Source organism: Leucopleurus acutus (genome assembly GCF_964270905.1).
Source record: "Leucopleurus acutus genome assembly, chromosome: 8".
Lineage (NCBI taxonomy): Eukaryota > Metazoa > Chordata > Mammalia > Artiodactyla > Delphinidae > Leucopleurus > Leucopleurus acutus.
In genome coordinates this window covers 65,466,869-65,480,751 of record NC_139151.1, presented here as the reverse complement: position 1 = coordinate 65,480,751, position 13,883 = coordinate 65,466,869, and the positions used below count along the sequence as shown (strand labels likewise).

Genomic DNA, 13,883 nt, shown 5'->3' with positions numbered 1-13,883 from the left:
ACCAGATCCTCCTGGCAGGAAGGCAGCACTGCTCTTACTGCTCTGGCGGCCCCCATGAGACAGCCCCTCTGCTAACCACTGGCCATGTCCCCATGCCCTGCAGGAGCCCTGCACTCATTGGCTGCTTCATTGTGGACCGGCAATACTTCCAGGAGATCGGCTTACTGGATGAAGGCATGGAGGTCTACGGAGGCGAGAACGTCGAGCTCGGGATCAGGGTGAGCAGGGTTTCCCACCCATAGGGCGTGGCTCAGCTCCCCAGAGGGTGAATGAGTCCAGGAGTGGAGAAATGGGGCTCAGGGTTGAGGGTGGTGGACTGATTCTGGACGTCCAGTGCCTAACCTTGGTCCATGTGTATGTGATCAGGGCTGGTGGGGATGGGATAGAGACACAGGTAGGGAACTATAGAATTTTCAGGAAGAAAAGAACATCAGAAACTACTTTGGCTGGGGTGGGGACATGGGAGATTTGGGCTCCCAAATCAAGGGTGACATCTTGGCTAAAATCAAACACAGACTTCTCAGGGGTGAGCAAAGGGGTGCTCCAGGAAGGGGCTGCTGAGCAGGAGGGACCCTCAGAGTCACTTCCTTATACTGTCACCTCCCTTTGGGATTTCTCACTCTGTTATTCTCCATCTCCCCCACAGTGGCCAACAGAGCCTTCCTAAAGACTTTGTCAAGAGAGGGCTCCAGAGAAATAAACTCACGGGGAATAAACAGCAAAACACAGCCAGGCTCACTCCATGTGGGTTTCTGACCCACCACGTGTTGGTCAGACCCTCAGGCCCGTACATGCCTCACACTACTTTCCAGAGATATCCGCCATCCTGCCCCAAGGTACAGGGCCCTTTGCAGTTATCAACGTGCGGTGTGAATCCACACCAGGTACAACTTAGTCTCTCATCCTACAGGAACATTTCCAAGGCTCTGGCCCCTTTCCCTCGGCCCATGCAAAGATAACTCCAAAATGAACCCCATCCCTATGACTGAGGGACACATTAGGTCCCTTGGCAGGTGACAGAAATGTGATCATGGATACAAGGAAGGACCTCGTCCACTACAGGGAAGCCCACCCCTCTGTCTAGGCTGTGGTCCTAGCCTCATGAAGAAACCAACATGCAAGCTGTGCTTGTCCTCACAGTGGCCCCCACGGTCCTCTCCACAGGGCTCTTTAAGCAGCCTGGCACACCATGCGCTACAGGCTCGCCAGCCCCTGGCCAGCCCTTGTACCTGCCGGTGCTCATGGCAATCATCTGAGATGTTCCCCCTCGCTGCCTGCCCCCCATGCAGTCCACCCAGTATCTGCCTGGTTCCCACTAGTGACCCCATTCTTGCCCCTTTGGCCTTAGTGTCTGTATCTGGCGTCTCTTGTTCCTAATCTTTGGTGTCCTCTCAAGGACTCCAGCTTGAGTACACCCTCCTTACCTCCTATCTCCAACCCACTGGGCAGTCAGCTGGCCCTGGACAGTCCTCGCCCTGCCCTGAGGGCAGACTGGGCACCTCCAATGAGCATCTCACAATACCTCCAATAGCCTGGCAGGCAGTGTGGGCCTGACTTGTCACCCAGACTTAATACTAGGGCTTTGAGGTCTGGCGGCAGGAGCAGGCTGCCTGAAGCCGAGCTTAGGAAACGCTTCCAGACACCTGTTTTCACTGAAACCCAGAGAAATCCCTTTGGAGACAGTCAAGATGCGTGGGCTTATTGGGGAACTAATATATTCATAGAGGACAGAGGCTGCATAATCACCCTCGCTTCTCCGCTCTCCCTACACTGGTCATTTATTCACCATTTGCATCCTCACCATCTCATTTCCGCGCGTTCCTGGATAAATGCTTGCCCCCAAACATAATATTTTTTACTAGGAGCTGCTGCTGGGAATTGGCTGAGCGGGCAGGACCGCCTCCAGTCACTTATGTTCTCTGGGTAAAAATGTCTAGGAATGGAGAAAGGAATTAGATTTGTGAACTGTGCTTCCAGCACGTATGTGTGTCAATCACGGAGTGGTGGGAGGCTCCTGGGTTTTCCTTGCCTAGATTATAAAGCTGCTCTGGAGTGTGGGCCTGGGTGAGGCTTTCAAATACTTGTTTAAAATTTGGGGGTTTGATGCTTGGGGTGTCAAATACAGTATAAAATGTTGCCTAGCTTTTTTTTCTCTGTCTCTTCCCTCCCCTTTGACAGAGGTGAAGTATCATGGAGTTGAAGGAAAGGTGGCTCTTAAAGCAGGGACCCAACAACTTGTTGGCTGGCAGAGCTGAGGACAGAAGGAGGGGCTAGTTAATTTGAATTTCAATTCCAGGTCCCCGCTAAAGGGATACAGAACCTCCAGCCATCTTCAAAATAGATGTTCACATTTTGTGTGGTTATTAGTGTTTTTCTTTCATGTTTATGAGTTAACATCTCAGTGCCTCACTTTCTCCATCTAGGATCTCCCTTCGGTTACTCCCCAGGATTATATGTAAAAATGAGAGACATTGCTTTCCTCCCCTCATTTATTTAGAGGCAACTTATTCAAAGTCCTTACCCATTTGGAACACAGAAATAGAGCTGTTTGCACAATTATTCATTACCTGCTCTGGCACTGTACTTATATAATCCATCTACAAAACACCCTAAAAAGTAGCTGTTATCATAATACTCCTTTTTTTCAGATGAGAAAATTGTGAAATAAAGAGCTTACATAATATGTTCTCAAGGTCATATGACTTATAAGAGGTAGAGAAAAGATTCAACCCCAGATCTTTATGATTCCAAAGCCTCGCTAGCTAGATATACCACAGTGACCTAGGGATAAAAGTCCTTTGAGCATTCCCAAAAGAGCATTACAATGTCCATGCAGTAATTTTCTTCTACTTTACTCACAGTTGTGTCTACCGAGTCCTCATTTAAAGCCTTATTCTTATTTTGCACTCAATTCTAATAAGCCTTTTTTTCCCCCCCCAGTTTATAAGTCCACAACTCAGTGGGGAAAAGAAGAACTGCTGTGGGCAAGCAGAATGAAAAGCGTGAGAAGTAAGAGCTGACATTGAATAGGAGACAGATTATACAGATGATGGCTATAAAATACTAGAATGTATAAGAAAGTATTCAAGAGCTGGCAAGGAATTAAGAAGTTGTTAGAAACTGTTATCTGTTCAGTTGAGTCCCCTTTAAAATATGTTGAAATTCTAACCCCCTGTACCTGTGAATATGATCTGATTTGGAAATAGGATCTTTGCAGATATAATCAGGTTAAGATGAGGTCATACTGCATTAGGGTGGGCCCTAATCCAATATAACTAGTGTCCTTACAAGAGAAGGAAAATCTGGGCACAGACAGACACAGAGGGAAGATAATCATGTGAAGATGGAGACAGAGATTGGAGTTACGGATGCCACAAACCACAGAATGCCTGGGGCTACCAGAAGCTGGAAGAGGCAAGGAAGGATCCTCCCCTAGAGGCTCTGGGGAGAGCATGGCCTACAAATATTGATTTCAGACTTCTAGCCTTCAGAACTGTGAGCGAATACATTTTTTGTAGTTTTAGGTGATCCAGTTTGCTGTGCTTTGTTATAACAACCCAAGGAAATCAATACAGACACCAAAACCTAAGTGAAAGTAGGAATCAGAGAAAGCCTGAGTCCATTATATTTGAAGAACGTGATGATTTGAAGTTTGTGATTTCCCAGTTTCATGGAGTATACAGAGGACAGGATACAAAGCCTAAAGCTTGACCAGCATTAAGAATCTAGTAGAATATTCCCTACCCTTTACCTCCCATAAAGCTGGAACTGCAAAGGCCCATTATCTGAGTATAAAGATGGGCTAGAAATACTCCCACCCACATTTTCATCATTAGAGTGAAAATTGCCTGTCTCAATCTTGTGCTAGGAGGAAAGGAAAAATCCTCTTCTGTGAATCCCTCCCTTGGATCTATCATTCAAAATCAAAATACTTCATGGTTCAGAAAATCTTGAGAGGAGAATTTAACTTAAAGCTGTTAGAAGTTCTTAGGCATCTGCAAAAGTGTACATGAATCCTCTCTGGGAAAAACCCCTTTAACCCAAGCCACAAAACTTCTCACAGCTAGAGTTCCAAGGAATGTGAGTTCAGTTTTTTTTTTTTTTTAAATCATGAAACAGACAAGGGAAAAAGAAAGAACCAAGAGCAAACACCAGCAAAAGCATTAGATAGCCAAATGTGATCTACAAAGTCTTCAAGTATTGAATCTATCAGAAGTAGGATATCAAATAAGTTGTATAATATATTTAAATAAATACAAAGAGATTGAAATTATGAGTAAGAAGCAAGGGACTATAAAAAGACCAGTCATAAAAAAAAAAAAAAAAGACCAGTCATATTAGTATAAAAATAGAATTTCAAACATGAGAAATATAAAAATGTGAATTGAAAGCTTAATGGATGAATTAAACAGCTAGATGGATATTGTTAAAGGAAAAAAAATTGAGTAAACTGGAAAACAGAGCTGAAGAAATTATTCAACATTACCGCAGGAAGACAAAGACAAAAATATGAAAGAAAGAGGTTGAGAGACATGTAAAAATGAGAGGGAGTGTCTAATATCTTAGAATTCCAAATGGAGATGATAGAGGATTAGACAAAAGCAATATTTGAATATCTAATGACTTTTGATGATGAAAGACATATTGATGAAAGACACCATATTGATGAAAGACACCAATCCTCAGATATAGGAAGTCAACCTATCCAAAGCAGGATAAATACAAAAATATTCACATTTAGACATATCATAGTGGAACCACAGAAAGCCAAAGACAAAGGAGATCTTACAGCAGTCAGAGAGAAAAGATAGACTACCTAAAATTTAATGATAATTAGAATAACAGTGGATTTTCCAATGGCAATAATGGAATCCAGAAGACCATGAAATAATATCTTCAATATCTGAGAGAAAATATCAACTTTTATATGTATACTCAATTTAAAAAATCCTTCAAAAATAGGGAAGAAGAAAGCCATTTTCTGACACACAGAAACTGAGTTTGCTACTAACAGATCCTCAATAAAATAAATTTTAAAAGACGTACTTCAGGTATAAGGAAAATGAGCCAAGAAGGAAATCTGAGATAAAAAGAGAATAATTAGCTCATATATGAGTAAATCTAAAGAAATATTCATGGTAAATAATGTATTGCAAAGTTATAAAAACAAATTAAAGCTACAGTGTATGATGACAATTGCAAATAAGTTGGGAGGGGTGATTGTAAATAAAGTGCCCTAAAATGCCTATATTATTAATGAAGATGGAAAAGATTCTGGTTGACTTTAAATTCTGATAAATTAACCATATTAAAATTTCTTGGGGGGCCATGAAAATCATATGTATAAAAAGTATAACTTCCAAAGTAGTAGAGGGGAAAAATGAAATATGAAAATGGTAAGAAAGAGAAATAAAACAGGTGATACAAGAAAAAAACATATAAAATGGTAGAAATAAATCCAAATATATCAGTAAATATGGTAAATTTACATGGGCCAAATTAAAAGACTAACATTTTTAGACTAGATTTTAAAAAATATCTGTAGGCTCTTTATCAATATAAACCTGAAATATAATAATATAGAAAAGTTAAGATATAAACGAATGGAAGAAGTCATAACAGGTAAATACCAATCAAAAGAAAGTTGCTGTAGTTATGTTAATATTAGAAGAAATACCATTACAAAATACTTTAGGATAAATAAGGAAGATTTCTACAAGATGATAATATGTTAAGCCCATCAGGAATATATAACAGTTGTAAGTTTTTATGTGCCTAATTGCACAGCTTTAATTTATATGAAGTAAAAATGGATAGAATTTCAAGGAGACATCAACATCACCACTAATGTAGTTGAGGATTTTAATAAATTTTCCCAGTAATTGATAGACCAACATAATTAATAGTTTGAATCAAATGGGCATATATATAACACTGCATCTAACAACTACAAAATTGAACAATTTCAAGGGAGTAACATCACATAAAACATGTTATCCAACCACGATGGAATTAAATTAAAAATCCATAACTAAAAAGTATAGGCAGAAGCCATATTTTTGGAAATTGTGAAACATTTCTGAATAACTCATAGGTCAAAGAAGAAATTATACTAGAAATTTGAAAATATTTTGAACTGAATGATAGCAAATATACTACATATTACGTTATGTGAAATGCAACCAAAATAGCACTTAAGAAAAATTGTAAATCAAAACAGTATGGTATTGGCATAAAATCAGACACATAGATCAATGGAACAGAATAGAGATCCCAGAAATAAACTCATGCATAAATGGTCAATTAATTTACAACTAATGAGCCAAGAATATACAACAGAGAAAAGATGATCTCTTCAACAAATAGTATTGGGAAAACCGGACAGCCATATGCAAAATAATGAAACTGGACCATTATCTAACACCATACACAAAAATTAACTCAAAATGGATTAAAGACCTGAGCGTAAGACCTGAAATCATAAAACTCCTAGAAGAAAACATAGGCGGTAAGCTACTTGACATCTGTATTTTCAAAGCTCTTTCCCTACAGTTATCCTGTTTAATGTACACAGCAATCAAGTGCTATAGGCAAGCCAGATATTATTATCCTAATAGTGTTACACAATTTAAAATGTTTATATTGGCCAAAAAAGTTAATTCATTCTATGGTTTATTATCTTATTATTAAAATCATTATTTTAGCAACAAAGTTAACAAGAAATCAATTTAAGTACTCTGTAATCTATAAAGTGCTCTATACTAAACATGATCATATCTATTACTATTATACATGTAGATGTATATGTTGCAGAAATATACAACCATACGTTTCATATAGTGCTTTATTTTTTTAAGCACGCTTTAATTTGTAAGGAGTATTGTAGTCCTACTATAAGCAAGTCCCATTGCTTGGGGCTTGGTGACAGTCACCAAAATTCAAAGTGCTGCATTAGAGCATACAGTTGGCTAAACCTAGATTATAGGCCCATGCTTAGTTGCCAGGGGTCAGGGACCCTTTCAGGTTCCATGGGCCCAAGTATTACACATGATATGGTCCCTCATATAGCAAGGGAATTTAGAACCTTAGAATTTAGGTACAAATGTCCTCTAAAACATGTAATATAATATCTAGGATATTGTACTCCATATCCCAAAGATTTTATCATAAATAGGATTTTTTTAAAAACCTCTTTATTATGAACAACTTCAAACATATCCAAAAACAGAGAGAATAGTATAATAAATCCCCTTGCATCCATCACCCAGTATCAACATTATCAACTCATGGACAATTTGGTTTTAATCTCTGTCCCTACCCAATCCTCCCCAACTCCAGTTATTTTGAAGCAAATCTCAGACATGATATCATCAAAAAAAATTTCATTATGCATCTAAAATAGAGAAGAACTTTTTAAAAGAAACATGATCACAATACTATTTCCGTCCTAAAAGTACTGAAAAGAATTCCTTAATACCATCAAATATTCAATCAGTGTTCAAATTTCCCCCAATTCTCTCATAACATTTTTTTACTTTGTTTTACAATTGTTTCTTGAATCAAGATCCAGTTGATTAATATATCTTGCAAGTCTCTATTAATCTACTGGATTTCTTTCTCCATCTCTTTTTTCTCCTTGTAATTTATTTTTAAAGACATCAGGTTATTTGTCCTGTGGAGACTCCCACAGTCTAGATTTTCCTGTTTGCTTTCCCCTGATGTCATCTAACATGTCCTTCTGTTCCATATATTTCTTCTACACTGCTAGTTAGACCTAGAGATGTAGGTTCGATTTTGTAGCAAGAATGTTTCATAGGCAGTACGCGTGTACTTTTATCACAAGGTACTTAATGTCTTGCTGTCTCTTTATCCTGTTTCATTGCTACCTCTACCATAAACATTTTGCTTTACTTTACACTTTAAAAAAGTAAAAGGGAATATGTATATATTTACATCTCCTCTTTCTTAGATAAATGGTAGTATGCTATGCACACTTTTCACTATTTTATTATATAAATTTTTTTCTGAAGACTACTTTATAATAGTATATAGGGGTATTCCTTATTGTTTTTTCATAGCTGCATGGTATTCCAATGAATGCACATTCCATGGTTTATTCTACCAGTTTCTTGTTGAGGGCATAGTGCTACAATGAATTGTCTTGTGCATACAGTTTTTCCTATTTTTCTGGATTATTGTTTGAATAGGTTCCTAAAAGTGAAATTGTGAGGTCAAAGGGCAAATGCATGTGTAATTTTGCTAGACATCATCAAATATCCTTGCAGAGGGGTAGTATTTTTCCCACCAGGAATGACGAAGGTGCCTGTTTCCTCACAGTCAACCAACAAAGTATGTTGTGGAATATTTGGGGTGTTGCCAATCTGACAGATGAGAAGTGGCTTTCAGAGTAGTTTTAATTTGCATTTCGCTTATTAAGACCTAGGCTGAACAGCTTTTCACATGATTAAGGCCATTTGCATTTCTTTTTTCCATGAGCTTTTCATATCTTTGGCCCATTTTCCTGCAGGATCGTTAATCTTTATTTTTAGAGTCTCTTTACACATTAGGGATGATAATACTTTACCTATCATATACACTGCAAATATTTTCTCTCAGTGTGTTACTTGTTTTTTGTTACTTGTCTTTTGATTTTTCTTCTGGTGTTTTTTTGCCATGCAAGTTTTTGTTTGTTTGTTTTAATGTAAGCAAAAGTCTTTTTCCTTCTTGCTTCCAGAGTTTAGACAGAGTAAAGTTTACCCACTACAAGGAAAGAAAAATTCACCTATGTTTTTTTCTAATACTTGTAGGGTTGTATTTTTTACATTTTAATCTCTGATTCATTCAGAATTGATCCTGATGTATGGTGTGAGGAATGGACCCAATGTCTTATTTTTCTATATGGCCATCCAGTTATCCTAACACCTTCTATTTAAAATTACATCTTTTCCTCACTGGTTTGCAATACTACCTTTATCATAGACTAAATTGCCGTACATATTTGGGTCTGTTTCTGGATTTTCTATTCTAGCTTCATTAATCTGTGAGTGTATTCATATACTAATATCACACAATTTTAATTATGTAGCCTTTATATTGTTTGTAAGTTCAAACTTAAAAATGTTTGTAAGTTATATTAAGTTTGTAAGTTGGGTTCTGGCTTGCCAACTGTGTATCATGGAGATCTTGGATTCAAAGGAAGAGAAGATCTGTGAGAGACAGAAATATCACCTTTCCCACTTCCTTCCTATCTAGACTTTAAAATACTTAATGTCAAGATTTATGGCTACTTAATTTTCACACTGATGCTTGGAACCTAGTATGTGCTCAATGAACAGGTTTCAAATTTGAAGGCCAGTCAAGTGTAAGAGAATTTTATTCTATATATCTCAGAAAGTTAGAGCCATGAACAGTGGGGTGGAAGCTGTAATGGATGTAGTTATCAATTCAATATGAGAAACAAATATTAGAATCATAAAAAGGAAGGGATGCCTAATGGAATCGTGAGCTCCCTATAATAGGACATGAACATGACTACCCCTCGGTATTACTAGAAAGAGATGAGATTTATGACCAAAATACTAATAGTTAATAGTAGTATAGCAGTAATTATATGTGAACTACTGTCCTAAGTGCTTTACATGTATTAACTCCCTTAATCCTTGCATCAACCTTGTAATGTAGAATCTTTTATTACCCCCACTTCCAGGAGGGTATACTGAAGCACAGAGAAGTGATATAACTTGCCCTAGGAAAATGGTAGGACATATATACACTACCAAATGTAAATAGCTAGCTAGTCGGAAGCAGCTGCATAGCACAGGGAGATCAGCTCGGTGCTTTGTGTCCACCTAGAAGGGTGGGATAGGGAGGGTGGGAGGGAGACGCAAGAGAGAGGAGATATGGGGATATATGTATACGTATAGCTGATTCACTTTGTTATAAAGCAGAAACTAACACACCATTGTAAAGCAATTATACTCCAATAAAGATGTTAAAAGAAAATGGTAAAGCTGAGATTTCAACCCAGGAAGAGTGGCTTCAGAAACCATTATGCCTTATATAGATAGGCATAGTGTAGTGGCTTTCAGTAAGAAATCAGATCAGATTTCTCATGATCTCCTTGTGGGTTCATTTATGTGTGTATTCATTCATTCATTCTTGCCAGTGCTGGGAAACTGGAGGTGAATGACATAGACCCTGTCTTTGAGTGGCCCTCAGTCTAGCGGGAGAGACAACCACCTCCCCATCTTCTAAGTATCAATACTAATCTAACAGATTATAGAAAATGTCATGAGCTTAAACAGGACGTTTTGACCCCTTCCTCCATTGTGACTTTAAGGACTTCTGTGTTTTTTGATCTACCAATGGCGACTGTAGTAAGTATACAACTCAGAGAAACGGCTGACACTATTTCTTGTGAGAGTTCTAAAAAAAAAAAAAAATGCAAACTATTATTCTTTTTCCAAATTATGAGTAGTAGTAAAGATCATCAACACGAACTAAAGCAACAAACAAAAATGAACACAGTAAAAATTTTAAAAGCTAAAACATTGATTGAAGAAATGAATAGTAATATAATTTACATCTGCAGAATTTGATTCAGGAAAACTAAACTTGGTTGAAATCATGACCACAAAAGAAAACTCTGTGATGGAGGCCGTAATTTTAAGAAAGATGTAGATTTAAAAATTGCTGATAGATAAGTCATATCTTAGTTGTAAAATCAATGCAAAAAAGTATTAACCCGGGCTTTCCTGGTGGCGCAGTGGTTGAGAGTCCGCCTGCCGATGCAGGGGACACGGGTTCGTGCCCCGGTCCGGGAAGATCCCGCATGCCGCGGAGCGGCTGGGCCCGTGAGCCATGGCCGCTGAGCCTGCGCGTCCGGAGCACAGGCTCCGCAATGGGAGAGGCCACAACAGTGAGAGGCCCGTGTACCACAAAAAAAAAAAAAAAAAAAAAAAAAGTATTAACCCCATGAAAATAAGTCTAGTAAAATAAAAATCAAAAATTAGCATAAAAGGAAATATATTTTAATTACATTATATAGAAAATTGACCAAGAGAATTAAAGTCCCTTAATGACATTTATTCCAGAAAATACTTCCTGGATGAAAATTCATCATTGTGAATATAATTCGGATTGAAGCACTAAGTAAGGCATAACCCAGTGCTATGGACCAAAATGGCAAGGATGAAAGATGCTGTGTGCTTTACAGTAGCACCCAAGAGGGAGTGACCCCTCTACCCCTGGAGCTGGCTGAGGCTTCACAAAGGAGGCAGCATTTAGGCTGGGCCTAAGCAATGAAGGTGTGTTATTCAGGTGGGAAGAGGAGGACAGGTGTTCCAGAGAGTTGAGGTGACACGTGCAAAGTGACATCTGAGAAAGAGCATGACTGTGGCTGAACTCTAAGGCTGGGAACTGGGGTTCTGTAACATGGGGCTAAAACAGAGGGCCAGTGACAGACAAGGTAGAGCAGTCAGATGGAGAAAAAGAGTGGTCATTGGCAATCCAGCGGGTGGCCTTCGGTGGGCTCTTTGCTCATCCTGGCTTGTCCAACATTTTCATCAATGACTTAAGGAAAAGGAAAAGGTGAACTTACGGTGGATGACCTATTACTGGGAGAGTCCAGACAGACATTTCCTTGGTTTCCAACATTGGCCTTTCTAGGTCTGAAATGTCTAAGAGTTGGTTTAGTGACATCAACTCTTGGGCAACAGAAGATTATTATTTCATAAAGCAGATACATGCTCCACAGTTGGTAGCGGTATTAGGCCACAAGTCTGGAAGATGATGATAATATTATTAATCATAACAATAACGAGTGGAGGAACTTCCATTTATTGGATGCTCTTGACCTATCACTTTGTTTATATTATCTTGTTAATTTTTATGTAAGTCCCATGAGGCCCGTGTTGTTATCCCCATTTTGTAAGTCAGGAAGCTGGAAGTAATAGGATAAAATGCCTCCCCAAATCACTCAAGATAAGAACCAGCCTGAGTGGTTTCAGGGTTCAGACCTTATCACTGTGTCACGATGCTCACCCACCTCTGCCTTCAGGGTTTAAAACTGTCCATGGCATACAGTTTAATTTCAGGAGCTAACCTGGGTCAGCATCACTTTGGAAAAGGACCACAGTACTGTTTCAGTGCTTGAGATTTCAGCCCAAATCCCTCATGGGAGACGGGGCCTGGTTCAGACAGTACCACGCAATGTCTTCACCTGAGGTCGCAGGAGACATCTAAACTGGAGGGGGTGACAGAGACAAGAGCTGAGCTGAAAGCCAGAGTCCAGAGTGTCAGAAAGGAGGTAGATTGAGGAACTGCCAAATGAGAAGAGCTGGTAACAGGAGGTCAGAAACCTGGGTTCAGGGAGCCAGAGACACAGAGGAGGAAGAGAAAGCAAAGTAGGGGATATAGCAACTGCCCAGAACAGGCATCGCCATTATTTGAAACTTTTACAGAATATATCTAGGGTTAAAGGGCTAGAGACTTTGCTAGAATTACTAGTGAAAGAGGCCCAAGCAAATGTTTGTGTGCTTGTTAACCCTGCAGGATACTGAAGCGCCCGAGGGACCACACTGTTCTCCCCAGAGGGCTTAGAAGGCTGAGTAAGCTCATTGCTGACATCACCCAGCCTTGGGTGAGAACAAGGACGCTAATTAAGAACACTGGATACCACGATTTTAGGTACATCGACTAGTCTCTGCCAGCACAGTGACAGAGACGTGAAAAGGAAGAGAAGGGGTGTGGGCACCAGTGTGCTCGCTCAGCTGGAAAGGTCTCAGGAGACCCCCAGAAGCAACATCTCATAGAAAGCCTACATGCAGATTCTCTGACCCACCCCCCGTCCCTGGAGACAGAGAAAATTAAACACCTTAAATTGGATTTTAGTCTGTTGCTTCTAAATGTTATGGTTGGTCCAAGCCAGCTGGATCTAGAGTTCAGAATAACCCGCAAGGTTAGAGCAACACGTCCTTCGGGGGGTGGGGAGGGGCTTGGCGGGGAGGGTGTCGTGGGCTGCCACCGTTTTGTATCATTCTTTTGTGAACTGGGATCTGCCGTGGCATTGTCCTTCAGCTGCTGTCATGGGGTAAATAAAGTCCACAGGAGGCTGCAAACCGTACAATGGAATAACTATTCCATCTATGCTGTCTTCTGAGGCCAAGGATTTCAAGACATGAGACACAGGTTTCAAGGTTGCGGGCTTTTGTTCTTCCTAAGGGCATTTTCCCAGTGACTCAAAACTTTTTTTTTTTTTTTTTTTTGTACGCGGGCCTCTCACCGTTGGGGCCTCCCCCGTTGCAGAGCACAGACTCCGGACGCGCAGGCTTAGCTGCCATGGCTCACGGGCCCAGCCGCTCCGCGGCATGTGGGATCTTCCCGGACCGGGACACGAACCCATGTCCCCTGCATCGGCAGGCGGACTCTCAACCACTGAGCCACCAGGGAAGCCCGACTCAAAACTTTTGCTAAGGCATTGTCCATGTGTTCCCTTAGCGCTGTGTTAGATGCTAATAGTGGTCTGAGTGCTCATTGGAGGTCAAGACGTAGCCTTTCATGGTCCTTATAAATGAGTTATTAAAGTTGGACAAAGATGGCATTGAGATTTCAAGCCCAGATGCTGAGAAATTTGGGGGTACCACTGACTAAGAAAGGGGTCTTTGGTGTAGAGAGTTGGTTTGTGGGGAAAAATGGGGCAAGTTTGATATTAGAAATAACAATGGAAATAACCAGAAGGCTCGCATTATTCGTCCATCTGTTTATTTACACAGTAAACATTTATTATGCTGCTTGTGTTCTGCACTTGGCATTAGGGGAGAAAGGTAATACCCAGATCTTGACTTCAGCAAGAAGCCAGAACTAGAGGTAAAGAGAAGATGTGG

General features: G+C 39.9%; 1 protein-coding gene across 2 annotated transcripts in view; it reads left to right on the top strand.

The window, feature by feature from the left end:
• Positions 1-13,883, top strand: part of GALNT18 (polypeptide N-acetylgalactosaminyltransferase 18) — a 361,106-nt gene that overhangs the window by 253,626 nt on the left and 93,597 nt on the right. For both annotated transcript variants that reach the window (XM_082844858.1, XM_082844857.1), the window contains exon 6: positions 104-218. In XM_082844858.1, the coding sequence (XP_082700984.1) occupies positions 104-218 (115 nt within the window). The remainder of the gene's footprint in view (positions 1-103; positions 219-13,883) is intronic.